This window comes from Heterodontus francisci, chromosome 24 (genome assembly GCF_036365525.1).
Source record: "Heterodontus francisci isolate sHetFra1 chromosome 24, sHetFra1.hap1, whole genome shotgun sequence".
NCBI classification, from domain to species: Eukaryota; Metazoa; Chordata; class Chondrichthyes; order Heterodontiformes; family Heterodontidae; genus Heterodontus; species Heterodontus francisci.
In genome coordinates, this window is record NC_090394.1 from 78,441,670 (window position 1) to 78,455,918 (window position 14,249).

General features: G+C 43.5%; 1 protein-coding gene across 3 annotated transcripts in view; it reads left to right on the plus strand.

The window, feature by feature from the left end:
• The window catches only part of nlrc3 (NLR family, CARD domain containing 3), a 297,480-nt gene that overhangs the window by 263,329 nt on the left and 19,902 nt on the right, over window positions 1-14,249 (plus strand). For all 3 annotated transcript variants that reach the window (XM_068056728.1, XM_068056729.1, XM_068056730.1), the window contains 5 exons: window positions 1,059-1,142; window positions 1,863-1,946; window positions 6,764-6,847; window positions 7,625-7,708; window positions 8,135-8,218. In XM_068056728.1, coding sequence (XP_067912829.1) covers window positions 1,059-1,142; window positions 1,863-1,946; window positions 6,764-6,847; window positions 7,625-7,708; window positions 8,135-8,218 — 420 coding nt within the window. The remainder of the gene's footprint in view (window positions 1-1,058; window positions 1,143-1,862; window positions 1,947-6,763; window positions 6,848-7,624; window positions 7,709-8,134; window positions 8,219-14,249) is intronic.

A 14,249-nucleotide genomic window follows, 5' to 3' on the forward strand; every position in this document is an offset into this window, starting at 1 on the left:
ATTTGAGGGGTCTCAGGCCTGGGCCTGCAGTGTGTGGGGTCCCAGGCCTGGGCCTGCAGTTTGAAGGGTCCCAGGCCTGGGCCTGCAATTTGAGGGGTCCCAGGCCTGGGCCTGCAGTTTGAGGAGTCCCAGGCACAGCAGTATGGATATGGGGCTGAGGGGCTAAAGTGAGTGGAGGGGCTGCTGTAAATGGATAGATTTTGGTGGATGAGCAGGTTAGCAGCAGAGCAATTAATTCACTGACATCACACAGTCGCACAGTGGCGCAGTGGTTAGCACCGCAGCCTCACAGCTCCAGCGACCCGGGTTCAATTCTGGGTACTGCCTGTGTGGAGTTTGCAAGTTCTCCCTGTGTCTGCGTGGGTTTCCTCCGGGTGCTCCGGTTTCCTCCCACAAGCCAAAAGACTTGCAGGTTGGTAGGTAAATTGGCCATTATAAATTGTCACTAGTATAGGTAGGTGGTAGGGAAATATCGGAACAGGTGGGGATGTTTGGTAGGAATATGGGATTAGTGTAGGATTAGTAAAAATGGGTGGTTGATGGTCGGCACAGACCCGGTGGGCCGAAGGGCCTGTTTCAGTGCTGTATCTCTAAACTAAACTAAACTAAACTAAGCTCCCTGATGTAGCAGAAGCTGTCACCACTCCAAGGTTTGATACAAACTGGAAAACATTTTTTTAAGTAAAGACATAAACTCCCTTTATTTTAGTTTCAAGTTGTGCGATGGCTGTGAGGGGTGAAGAGGAGCTGTTTGGTTTGTTGAGGTCTGCTGCAGTCTCCATTTGGTGCTGTCTCTTTGCAGGGAAGAGCGGAGTTGGAATTTTGCAATATCACTGAGTTCAAATTATTTGATCAGAAAACAAGAAAGTTTCAGTTCTACTGCAGCAATCGGGATTCTTTATTGAAGTGAAAGGAACTGACATTATTCAGCCAAGACGTGTGACGGGATTTTTGACGTTCTAGATTGAAAATGAAGCTCATCTGTCTGCCCCTCTTGCCCCGTTGCCCTGACTGGCTGATTACTCGCTGCTCTAACATTTCCTTTTCCTTTCCTGCAGCCTTCAGAATAATTTTGTGGCTGAAGATGGGGCAAAGTTCATGGCAGAAGCTCTTCAAGGGAATCGCAAGCTGACCATATTGAAGTAAGCATTGACTGAAATATTGTTCTCGTGGATTAGTTTTGCGTTTACCCACGAGAGGCTGCATCCTGTGATTCTGCTGCTGTGGTCCAGGTGAAACAGCTTCCATTGTCTGTAGGGTGCAAGCCTCTCCCTGTATCTTCAGAGAGTAACGTTGAATATCACTCTGCAGTGATCAGGTGAAGGGTGAGGGTCTCAGGGTGTGTGGGAGGGAGGGGGGGGTGGTGCAGCTTAACCTCTCTGCTTTGGGTAGGAAGCTGAGGCTGTCCTGCAATTCCCAGACCCCTGGATTAAAGGGCAGTGAGTGGGCAGCTGAGACACACAATCAGATCCAGCTCCAGGAGTGATCACGGAGTGAATGTCATTGGGATTCTTACTGTAAACCTGAGCATTGCTGGAAATGGCTCACTGAGTAAATACTAAGCCACACAGACCAGGTTTGATCCCTGCCTGGTGTTGGCTGACTTTGCTGATTGGCGAGTGGGCGTAGAATTTGGCTTCAGTCCCCAGATGAGGGCAGGTGAAGGTCAGACAGGCCTCCCATCTCCCACTGCTCTCCATTTAACAGTCACTATCAGTGATCCCTATTGGAAAGTTTGCAGTTGGGGGGAGGGTGGGGAGTTGGATTGGGCTTGACTGTGAGGACTACCGTGGTGGACAGCAGATGCTCTTTGTCTTTGTTTCACAGAATTGAACTCTTCTCTCTCTCTCTCTTCATTTCAGCCTTCAGAAGAATTCCATTGGCCACGAAGGCGCGAAGCAGATTGCAAGTGCCTTAAAGCATAACGGGAGCCTAAAGGAACTCATGTAAATCCCAGCTCCCAGCTCTCTCCTTGGGCTCTGGGCAGTGGGGTGGGGGGAGCAGGTGTTAAATATCTCTACACATTTTTATCATGGAGCCTGCCCCAGCAGTGAGTCCAACTGAAGCTGCAGCTTCTCCAGTACCCATTAACCATCAGCTCATCCCCATTAACTGTATCCATTAACCATCAGCTTATCCCCATTAACTGTGTCCATTAACCATCAGCTCATCCCCATTAACTGTGTCCATTAACCATCAGCTCATCCCCATTAACTGTATCCATTAACCATCAGCTCATCCCCATTAACTGTATCCATTAACCATCAGCTCATCCCCATTAACTGTGTCCATTAACCATCAGCTCATCCCCATTAACTGTGTCCATTAACCATCAGCTCATCCCCATTAACTGTGTCCATTAACCATCAGCTCATCCCCATTAACTGTATCCATTAACCATCAGCTCATCCCCATTAACTGTGTCCATTAACCATCAGCTCATCCCCATTAACTGTGTCCATTAACCATCAGCTCATCTCCATTAACTGTGTCCATTAACCATCAGCTCATCCCCATTAACTGTGTCCATTAACCATCAGCTCATCCCCATTAACTGTGTCCATTAACCATCAGCTCATCTCCATTAACTGTGTCCATTAACCATCAGCTCATCCCCATTAACTGTGTCCATTAACCATCAGCTCATCCCCATTAACTGTGTCCATTAACCATCAGCTCATCCCCATTAACTGTGTCCATTAACCATCAGCTCATCCCCATTAACTGTATCCATTAACCATCAGCTCATCCCCATTAACTGTATCCATTAACCATCAGCTCATCCCCATTAACTGTGTCCATTAACCATCAGCTCATCCCCATTAACTGTATCCATTAACCATCAGCTCATCCCCATTAACTGTATCCATTAACCATCAGCTCATCCCCATTAACTGTGTCCATTAACCATCAGCTCATCCCCATTAACTGTGTCCATTAACCATCAGCTCATCTCCATTAACTGTGTCCATTAACCATCAGCTCATCCCCATTAACTGTGTCCATTAACCATCAGCTCATCCCCATTAACTGTGTCCATTAACCATCAGCTCATCCCCATTAACTGTATCCATTAACCATCAGCTCATCCCCATTAACTGTGTCCATTAACCATCAGCTCATCCCCATTAACTGTGTCCATTAACCATCAGCTCATCCCCATTAACTGTATCCATTAACCATCAGCTCATCCCCATTAACTGTATCCATTAACCATCAGCTCATCCCCATTAACTGTGTCCATTAACCATCAGCTCATCCCCATTAACTGTATCCATTAACCATCAGCTTATCCCCATTAACTGTATCCATTAACCATCAGCTCATCCCCATTAACTGTGTCCATTAACCATCAGCTCATCCCCATTAACTGTATCCATTAACCATCAGCTCATCCCCATTAACTGTATCCATTAACCATCAGCTCATCCCCATTAACTGTGTCCATTAACCATCAGCTCATCCCCATTAACTGTGTCCATTAACCATCAGCTCATCCCCATTAACTGTATCCATTAACCATCAGCTCATCCCCATTAACTGTATCCATTAACCATCAGCTCATCCCCATTAACTGTATCCATTAACCATCAGCTTATCCCCATTAACTGTATCCATTAACCATCAGCTCATCCCCATTAACTGTGTCCATTAACCATCAGCTCATCCCCATTAACTGTATCCATTAACCATCAGCTCATCCCCATTAACTGTATCCATTAACCATCAGCTCATCCCCATTAACTGTGTCCATTAACCATCAGCTCATCCCCATTAACTGTATCCATTAACCATCAGCTCATCCCCATTAACTGTATCCATTAACCATCAGCTCATCCCCATTAACTGTGTCCATTAACCATCAGCTCATCCCCATTAACTGTATCCATTAACCATCAGCTCATTCCCATTAACTGTGTCCATTAACCATCAGCTCATTCCCATTAACTGTGTCCATTAACCATCAGCTCATCCCCATTAACTGTATCCATTAACCATCAGCTCATCCCCATTAACTGTGTCCATTAACCATCAGCTCATCCCCATTAACTGTATCCATTAACCATCAGCTCATTCCCATTAACTGTGTCCATTAACCATCAGCTCATTCCCATTAACTGTATCCATTAACCATCAGCTCATCCCCATTAACTGTGTCCATTAACCATCAGCTCATCCCCATTAACTGTATCCATTAACCATCAGCTCATTCCCATTAACTGTGTCCATTAACCATCAGCTCATTCCCATTATCTGTGTCCATTAACCATCAGCTCATCCCCATTAACTGTGTCCATTAACCATCAGCTCATCCCCATTATCTGTATCCATTAACCATCAGCTCATCCCCATTAACTGTATCCATTAACCATCAGCTCATCCCCATTAACTGTGTCCATTAACCATCAGCTCATTCCCATTAACTGTATCCATTAACCATCAGCTCATCCCCATTAACTGTATCCATTAACCATCAGCTCATTCCCATTAACAGTACCCGTTAACCATCAGCTCATTCCCATTAACTGTATCCATTAACCATCAGCTCATTCCCATTAACAGTACCCATTAACCATCAGCTCATCCCCATTAACTGTGTCCATTAACCATCAGCTCATCCCCATTAACTGTGTCCATTAACCATCAGCTCATCCCCATTAACTGTATCCATTAACCATCAGCTCATTCCCATTAACTGTGTCCATTAACCATCAGCTCATCCCCATTAACTGTATCCATTAACCATCAGCTCATTCCCATTAACTGTGTCCATTAACCATCAGCTCATCCCCATTAACTGTATCCATTAACCATCAGCTCATTCCCATTAACAGTACCCGTTAACCATCAGCTCATTCCCATTAACTGTATCCATTAACCATCAGCTCATTCCCATTAACTGTATCCATTAACCATCAGCTCATCCCCATTAACTGTGTCCATTAACCATCAGCTCATTCCCATTAACTGTATCCATTAACCATCAGCTCATTCCCATTAACTGTATCCATTAACCATCAGCTCATTCCCATTAACTGTGTCCATTAACCATCAGCTCATTCCCATTAACTGTATCCATTAACCATCAGCTCATTCCCATTAACTGTATCCATTAACCATCAGCTCATCCCCATTAACTGTGTCCATTAACCATCAGCTCATTCCCATTAACTGTATCCATTAACCATCAGCTCATTCCCATTAACTGTATCCATTAACCATCAGCTCATTCCCATTAACTGTATCCATTAACCATCAGCTCATTCCCATTAACTGTATCCATTAACCATCAGCTCATTCCCATTAACTGTATCCATTAACCATCAGCTCATCCCCATTAACTGTGTCCATTAACCATCAGCTCATTCCCATTAACTGTATCCATTAACCATCAGCTCATCCCCATTAACTGTATCCATTAACCATCAGCTCATTCCCATTAACTGTATCCATTAACCATCAGCTCATTCCCATTAACTGTATCCATTAACCATCAGCTCATTCCCATTAACTGTATCCATTAACCATCAGCTCATCCCCATTAACTGTGTCCATTAACCATCAGCTCATTCCCATTAACTGTACCCATTAACCATCAGCTCATCCCCATTAACTGTATCCATTAACCATCAGCTCATCCCCATTAACAGTACCCATTAACCATCAGCTCATCCCCATTAACTGTATCCATTAACCATCAGCTCATCTCCATTAACTGTGTCCATTAACCATCAGCTCATCCCCATTAACTGTGTCCATTAACCATCAGCTCATCCCCATTAACTGTGTCCATTAACCATCAGCTCATCCCCATTAACAGTACCCATTAACCATCAGCTCATCCCCATTAACTGTACCCATTAACCATCAGCTCATTCCCATTAACTGTACCCATTAACCATCAGCTCATTCCCATTAACTGTACCCATTAACCATCAGCTCATCTCCATTAACTGTACCCATTAACCATCAGCTCATCTCCATTAACTGTGTCCATTAACCATCAGCTCATCCCCATTAACTGTGTCCATTAACCATCAGCTCATCCCCATTAACAGTACCCATTAACCATCAGCTCATCCCCATTAACAGTACCCATTAACCATCAGCTCATTCCCATTAACAGTACCCATTAACCATCAGCTCATCTCCATTAACTGTACCCATTAACCATCAGCTCATTCCCATTAACTGTACCCATTAACCATCAGCTCATCTCCATTAACTGTACCCATTAACCATCAGCTCATCCCCATTAACAGTACCCATTAACCATCAGCTCATTCCCATTAACTGTACCCATTAACCATCAGCTCATTCCCATTAACTGTACCCATTAACCATCAGCTCATCTCCATTAACTGTACCCATTAACCATCAGCTCATCTCCATTAACTGTGTCCATTAACCATCAGCTCATCCCCATTAACTGTGTCCATTAACCATCAGCTCATCCCCATTAACAGTACCCATTAACCATCAGCTCATTCCCATTAACAGTACCCATTAACCATCAGCTCATTCCCATTAACAGTACCCATTAACCATCAGCTCATCTCCATTAACTGTACCCATTAACCATCAGCTCATTCCCATTAACTGTACCCATTAACCATCAGCTCATCCCCATTGACAGTATCTGTTAACCATCAGCTAGCCCATCCTTAGTAACAGTACCCATTAACCATCAGTCCCTTCCTGATTAACAGTATCCATTAGCACAGTTCCCACTGTGGTGACCAATTTGTGCCTTGTTTTCCAGCCTGTCCAGTAATTGTGTGGGTGATATCGGAGCCACTGCCATAGCTGAAGCCTTGAAAGTGAATCGAAGTCTCACAACACTCAAGTAAGTGTCTGTTTCTGTGTCCAAACTGTCAGCAATCTTTCCACAGCATGTCACCAGTTCTTTAGCACAGGAGGTTTATCACAGGACATTGTTGCAGAAAGAGCCATGCATCAAACATGTAGATCGAGGGGCTGATTTTCCTCCACTCCCCTGGCTTGCTGCTGGAAAGACAAAGTGCAGATGTATTATTCTCCACCTGTCTGGGTCTCACAGTGCTGATGTTTGATGGAGTGGATCATGACCACAGCACAACCACAATGCTGCTGCAGGCTGGTCTCAAATCTCTGGTGGGGTCAATGCTGGGGGCAACCATCGGGCACGATCCAAAATGTAACTGCTGGGGTTGCAGCCCCTGGATTTTCATGGTCATCTTTTCCCCTCTGCTTCTAACTGTGTGTAAATATCAGGTCTGTCCAGATTCACTGCTCCTGCATCTGGGAACATCATCTAACCTCCTCTGTCACTTTCCCAGAAAGGCTTGTTGTAAGATAGGCAACGAGTCTCTTGCCTCCAGTCTCCAGTCCCCCTCTCTATCACAACTCATCTTGGTGTGGTTTTCAGGCGTGTTAAAGCACACATCTTTGTGGGATATATCGCTGATGCTTGACATCATTGACTTTCTCAGTTACAAGCAGAAAAATAGATGATTGGAAGTTTTGTTAAGGACCAGCAGTCTGCTTATTATGATAATTAACTACAAGTATGTTAATTGCTGCTAATTAATCAGCTAACAAAGTCTTTCTCGCATGGTGATGGGTGTAATTTTCCTTTCTGCAGTCTCCAGAGTAATTCCATAAGTAACAATGGCACCACTGCCCTGACTGCAGCTCTCAAAGTCAACGAAGGCCTCATCGACCTGAAGTAAGGCTCCGTGTCTCGACCCTCGATCTGTTAGAGGTGACCAGATGCTGGGCACCAGGTTTTCAGTGTTTCTGTGTGAATGCAGTCGGGCTTTGGATGGAACAGTATTTGTTCAGATGTGTAAAGCTGATTATTGTACATTCATAAAATTCTTACGCATGTTACAGAGTGAATGTGAAGTTTTAAATATGCTTTGTGTAGCTATTAAATCAGGAGTAAAAATGTGGGATACACAATGGACAAATATGGAGATAGGTTACATTTCCGGAATGATATTTCTCCATTTCCCCCTCTTGATATGCTCCCATTGTCCTTTCTGGTGTCCCTTTGGTTGTTCCTTCATTATGTCAGTGGATATCTGTGTTATTGACTGCTGGAGCAGAGCAGAATGAATTCCTATTTTGTTAAACTGTGTTTCTATTCTAGCCTTCGAGAAAATTCTATTGGCCTGAATGGTGCAAGGGAAATTGCAAATGCACTACGTGTGAATAAGGTGCTCAGGAACTTGGAGTAAGTCTGACCCTAATAAATTTACCTCTTTACTTCAAAGTGCTGCCTTAAAGCTGTCCTCGTGGGTTGTACTGTCAGCAGAGTGAGGGCCCTTTAATTCCAACATTTAAAAGTACATTCCAGCTTTCAAAGAATGAGTGAATTTGTATTCTAAAGGAGCTGCAACTCACATCCCTATTAGGAATGGCCCAGCTCCTGCAGTACAAACTCTGTCACTAAATCAGGAACAATGCATGCTGGAAATAATAACATCATTATACATTGCTGTTGTCATCACAAGTATACTGGCATAAATGATTCTGAACTATGCCCTTGAATATCTGTTTAAATATCTGAGGTCATTTAACATACATACAGAGGGGATTAGCTCTGTGTTGAGGTTTCTTCTCCAAGATTTCCTTCAACTGCAAATGTTAACTAAGTAGGTGGTTAAAAACAGATGAAAGTAAGGATGAAAGGACCAGCAATGGGATGAGTGCAGGTACCACATCATGCACCACTCTCATGCTGCAAAGTTGTGGTCGGTCCAGTAGTACAGTATGTGTTGGTCAGTCCAGTGGTACAGTAGGTGTTGGCCAAAACAATGATGCAGTAGGTGTTGCTCCGTATAATGGTACAGTAGGTGTTGCTCAGTACAGTGGTGCAGTAGGTGTTGGTCAGTATAATGGTACCGTAGGTGTTGGCCAGTACAATGATGCAGTAGGTGTTGGTCAGTCCAGTGGTACAGCAGGTGTTGGTCAGTATAATGGTACAATAGGTGTTGCTCAATATAATGGTGCAGTAAGTGTTGCTCAGTATAATGGTGCAGTAGGTGTTGGTCAGTATAATGGTGCAGTAGGTGTTGCTCAGTACAGTGGTTCAGTAGGTGTTGCTCAGTATAATGGTGCAATAGGTGTTGCTCATTGTAATGGTGCAGTAGGTGTTGGTCAGTGTAATGGTGCAGTAGGTGTTGGTCAGTATAATGGTGCATTAGGTGTTGCTCATTGTAATGGTGCAGTAGGTGTTGGTCAGTGTAATGGTACAGTAGGTGTTGGTCAGTATAATGGTGCATTAGGTGTTGGTCAGTCCAGTGGTACTGTAGGTGTTGGTCAGTCCAGTGGTGCAGTAGGTGTTGTTCAGTATAATGATGCAGTAGGTGTTGCTCAGTATAATGGTACCGTAGGTGTTGGTCAGTATAATGGTACAGTAGGTGTTGGTCAGTATAATGGTGCAGTAGGTGTTGCTCGGTATAATGGTTCAGTAGGTGCTGGTCAGTATAATGGTGCATTAGGTGTTGCTCATTGTAATGGTGCAGTAGGTGTTGGTCAGTGTAATGGTGCAGTAGGTGTTGCTCAGTATAATGGTACAGAAGGTGTTGCTCATTGTAATGGTGCAGTAGGTGTTGCTCAGTATAATGGTTCAGTAGGTGTTGCTCATTGTAATGGTGCAGTAGGTGTTGGTCAGTGTAATGGTGCAGTAGGTGTTGCTCAGTATAATGGTACAGAAGGTGTTGCTCATTGTAATGGTGCAGTAGGTGTTGCTCAGTATAATGGTTCAGTAGGTGTTGCTCATTGTAATGGTGCAGTAGGTGTTGGTCAGTGTAATGGTACAGAAGGTGTTGCTCAGTATAATGGTTCAGTAGGTGTTGCTCATTGTAATGGTGCAGTAGGTGTTGGTCAGTGTAATGGTACAGTAGGTGTTGGTCAGTATAATGGTGCAGTAGGTGTTGGTCAGATTAATGGTTCAGTAGGTGTTGGTCAGTATAATGGTGCAGTAGGTGTTGCTCAGTATAATGGTACAGAAGGTGTTGCTCATTGTAATGGTGCAGTAGGTGTTGCTCAGTATAATGGTTCAGTAGGTGTTGCTCAGTATAATGGTACAGAAGGTGTTGCTCAGTATTATGGTACAGAAGGTGTTGCTCATTGTAATGGTGCAGTAGGTGTTGGTCAGTGTAATGGTACAGTAGGTGTTGGTCAGTATAATGGTGCAGTAGGTGTTGGTCAGATTAATGGTTCAGTACGTGTTGGTCAGTATAATGGTGCAGTAGGTGTTGGTCAGTATAATGGTTCAGTAGGTGTTGGTCAGTATAATGGTGCAGTAGGTGTTGCTCAGTATAATGGTGCAGTAGGTGTTGCTCAGTATAATGGTTCAGTAGGTGTTGGTCAGTATAATGGTGCAGTAGGTGTTGCTCGGTATAATGGTTCAGTAGGTGTTGGTCAGTATAATGGTGCATTAGGTGTTGCTCATTGTAATGGTGCAGTAGGTGTTGGTCAGTGTAATGGTACAGTAGGTGTTGGTCAGTATAATGGTGCAGTAAGGTGTTGCTCAGTATAATGGTACAGAAGGTGTTGCTCATTGTAATGGTGCAGTAGGTGTTGCTCAGTATAATGGTACAGAAGGTGTTGCTCAGTATAATGGTACAGAAGGTGTTGCTCATTGTAATGGTGCAGTAGGTGTTGCTCAGTATAATGGTTCAGTAGGTGTTGCTCAGTATAATGGTACAGAAGGTGTTGCTCATTGTAATGGTGCAGTAGGTGTTGGTCAGTGTAATGGTACAGTAGGTGTTGGTCAGTATAATGGTGCAGTAGGTGTTGGTCAGTATAATGGTTCAGTAGGTGTTGGTCAGTATAATGGTGCAGTAGGTGTTGGTCAGTATAATGGTTCAGTAGGTGTTGGTCAGTATAATGGTTCAGAAGGTGTTGCTCAGTATAATGGTTCAGTAGGTGTTGCTCAGTATAATGGTACAGAAGGTGTTGCTCAGTATAATGGTACAGAAGGTGTTGCTCATTGTAATGGTGCAGTAGGTGTTGGTCAGTAGAATGGTTCAGTAGGTGTTGCTCAGTATAATGGTTCAGTAGGTGTTGGTCAGTATAATGGTGCAGTAGGTGTTGGTCAGTATAATGGTTCAGTAGGTGTTGGTCAGTATAATGGTTCAGAAGGTGTTGCTCATTGTAATGGTTCAGTAGGTGTTGGTCAGTATAATGGTTCAGTAGGTGTTGCTCAGTATAATGGTTCAGTAGGTGTTGCTCAGTATAATGGTACAGAAGATGTTGCTCAGTATAATGGTACAGAAGGTGTTGCTCATTGTAATGGTGCAGTAGGTGTTGGTCAGTATAATGGTTCAGTAGGTGTTGGTCAGTATAATGGTGCAGTAGGTGTTGGTCAGTATAATGGTTCAGTAGGTGTTGTTCAGTATAATGATGCAGTAGGTGTTGCTCAGTATAATGGTTCAGTAGGTGTTGGTCAGTATAATGGTTCAGTAGGTGTTGGTCAGTATAATGGTGCAGTAGGTGTTGGTCAGTATAATGGTTCAGTAGGTGTTGCTCAGTATAATGGTTCAGTAGGTGTTGCTCAGTATAATGGTTCAGTAGGTGTTGCTCAGTATAATGGTGCAGTAGGTGTTGGTCAGTATAATGGTTCAGTAGGTGTTGCTCAGTATAATGGTTCAGTAGGTGTTGCTCAGTATAATGGTGCAGTAGGTGTTGGTCAGTATAATGGTGCAGTAGGTGTTGGTCAGTATAATGGTTCAGTCGGTGTTGCTCAGTATAATGGTACAGTAGGTGTTGGTCAGTATAATGGTGCAGCAGGTGTTGCTCAGTATAATGATGCAGTAGGTGTTGGTCAGTATAATGGTTCAGTAGGTGTTGGTCAGTATAATGGTGCAGCAGGTGTTGCTCAGTATAATGATGCAGTAGGTGTTGGTCAGTATAATGGTACAGTAGGTGTTGCTCAGTATAATGGTTCAGTAGGTGTTGGTCAGTATAATGGTGCAGCAGGTGTTGCTCAGTATAATGATGCAGTAGGTGTTGGTCAGTATAATGGTTCAGTAGGTGTTGGTCAGTATAATGATGCAGTAGGTGTTGGTCAGTATAATGGTACAGTAGGTGTTGGTCAGTATAATGGTACAGTAGGTGTTGGTCAGTATAATGGTTCAGTAGGTGTTGCTCAGTATAATGGTTCAGTAGGTGTTGGTCAGTATAATGGTGCAGTAGGTGTTGCTCAGTATAATGGTACAGAAGGTGTTGCTCATTGTAATGGTGCAGTAGGTGTTGCTCAGTATAATGGTACAGAAGGTGTTGCTCATTGTAATGGTGCAGTAGGTGTTGCTCAGTATAATGGTTCAGTAGGTGTTGCTCAGTATAATGGTACAGAAGGTGTTGCTCATTGTAATGGTGCAGTAGGTGTTGGTCAGTGTAATGGTACAGTAGGTGTTGGTCAGTATAATGGTGCAGTAGGTGTTGGTCAGTATAATGGTTCAGTAGGTGTTGGTCAGTATAATGGTGCAGTAGGTGTTGGTCAGTATAATGGTTCAGTAGGTGTTGGTCAGTATAATGGTTCAGAAGGTGTTGCTCAGTATAATGGTTCAGTAGGTGTTGCTCAGTATAATGGTACAGAAGGTGTTGCTCAGTATAATGGTACAGAAGGTGTTGCTCATTGTAATGGTGCAGTCGGTGTTGGTCAGTAGAATGGTTCAGTAGGTGTTGCTCAGTATAATGGTTCAGTAGGTGTTGCTCAGTATAATGGTACAGAAGGTGTTGCTCAGTATAATGGTACAGAAGGTGTTGCTCATTGTAATGGTGCAGTAGGTGTTGGTCAGTATAATGGTTCAGTAGGTGTTGGTCAGTATAATGGTGCAGTAGGTGTTGGTCAGTATAATGGTTCAGTAGGTGTTGCTCAGTATAATGGTACAGAAGGTGTTGCTCATTGTAATGGTGCAGTCGGTGTTGGTCAGTAGAATGGTTCAGTAGGTGTTGCTCAGTATAATGGTTCAGTAGGTGTTGCTCAGTATAATGGTACAGAAGGTGTTGCTCAGTATAATGGTACAGAAGGTGTTGCTCATTGTAATGGTGCAGTAGGTGTTGGTCAGTATAATGGTTCAGTAGGTGTTGGTCAGTATAATGGTGCAGTAGGTGTTGGTCAGTATAATGGTTCAGTAGGTGTTGTTCAGTATAATGATGCAGTAGGTGTTGCTCAGTATAATGGTTCAGTAGGTGTTGGTCAGTATAATGGTTCAGTAGGTGTTGGTCAGTATAATGGTGCAGTAGGTGTTGGTCAGTATAATGGTTCAGTAGGTGTTGCTCAGTATAATGGTTCAGTAGGTGTTGCTCAGTATAATGGTTCAGTAGGTGTTGCTCAGTATAATGGTGCAGTAGGTGTTGCTCAGTATAATGGTGCAGTAGGTGTTGGTCAGTATAATGGTGCAGTAGGTGTTGGTCAGTATAATGGTTCAGTCGGTGTTGCTCAGTATAATGGTACAGTAGGTGTTGGTCAGTATAATGGTGCAGCAGGTGTTGGTCAGTATAATGGTTCAGTCGGTGTTGCTCAGTATAATGGTACAGTAGGTGTTGGTCAGTATAATGGTGCAGCAGGTGTTGCTCAGTATAATGATGCAGTAGGTGTTGGTCAGTATAATGGTTCAGTAGGTGTTGGTCAGTATAATGGTGCAGCAGGTGTTGCTCAGTATAATGATGCAGTAGGTGTTGGTCAGTATAATGGTTCAGTAGGTGTTGGTCAGTATAATGGTACAGTAGGTGTTGCTCAGTATAATGGTTCAGTAGGTGTTGGTCAGTATAATGGTGCAGCAGGTGTTGCTCAGTATAATGATGCAGTAGGTGTTGGTCAGTATAATGGTTCAGTAGGTGTTGGTCAGTATAATGATGCAGTAGGTGTTGGTCAGTATAATGGTACAGTAGGTGTTGGTCAGTATAATGGTACAGTAGGTGTTGGTCAGTATAATGGTACAGTAGGTGTTGGTCAGTATAATGGTTCAGTAGGTGTTGCTCAGTATAATGGTTCAGTAGGTGTTGCTCAGTATAATGGTTCAGTAGGTGTTGCTCAGTATAATGGTACAGTAGGTGTTGCTCAGTATAATGGTTCAGTAGGTGTTGCTCAGTATAATGGTTCAGTAGGTGTTGGTCAGTATAATGGTTCAGTAGGTGTTGGTCAGTATAATGGTTCAGAAGGTCTTGCTCAGTATAATGGTTCAGTAGGTGTTGGTTAGTATAATGGTGCAGCAGGTGTTGCTCAGTATAATGGTTCAGTAGGTGTTGCT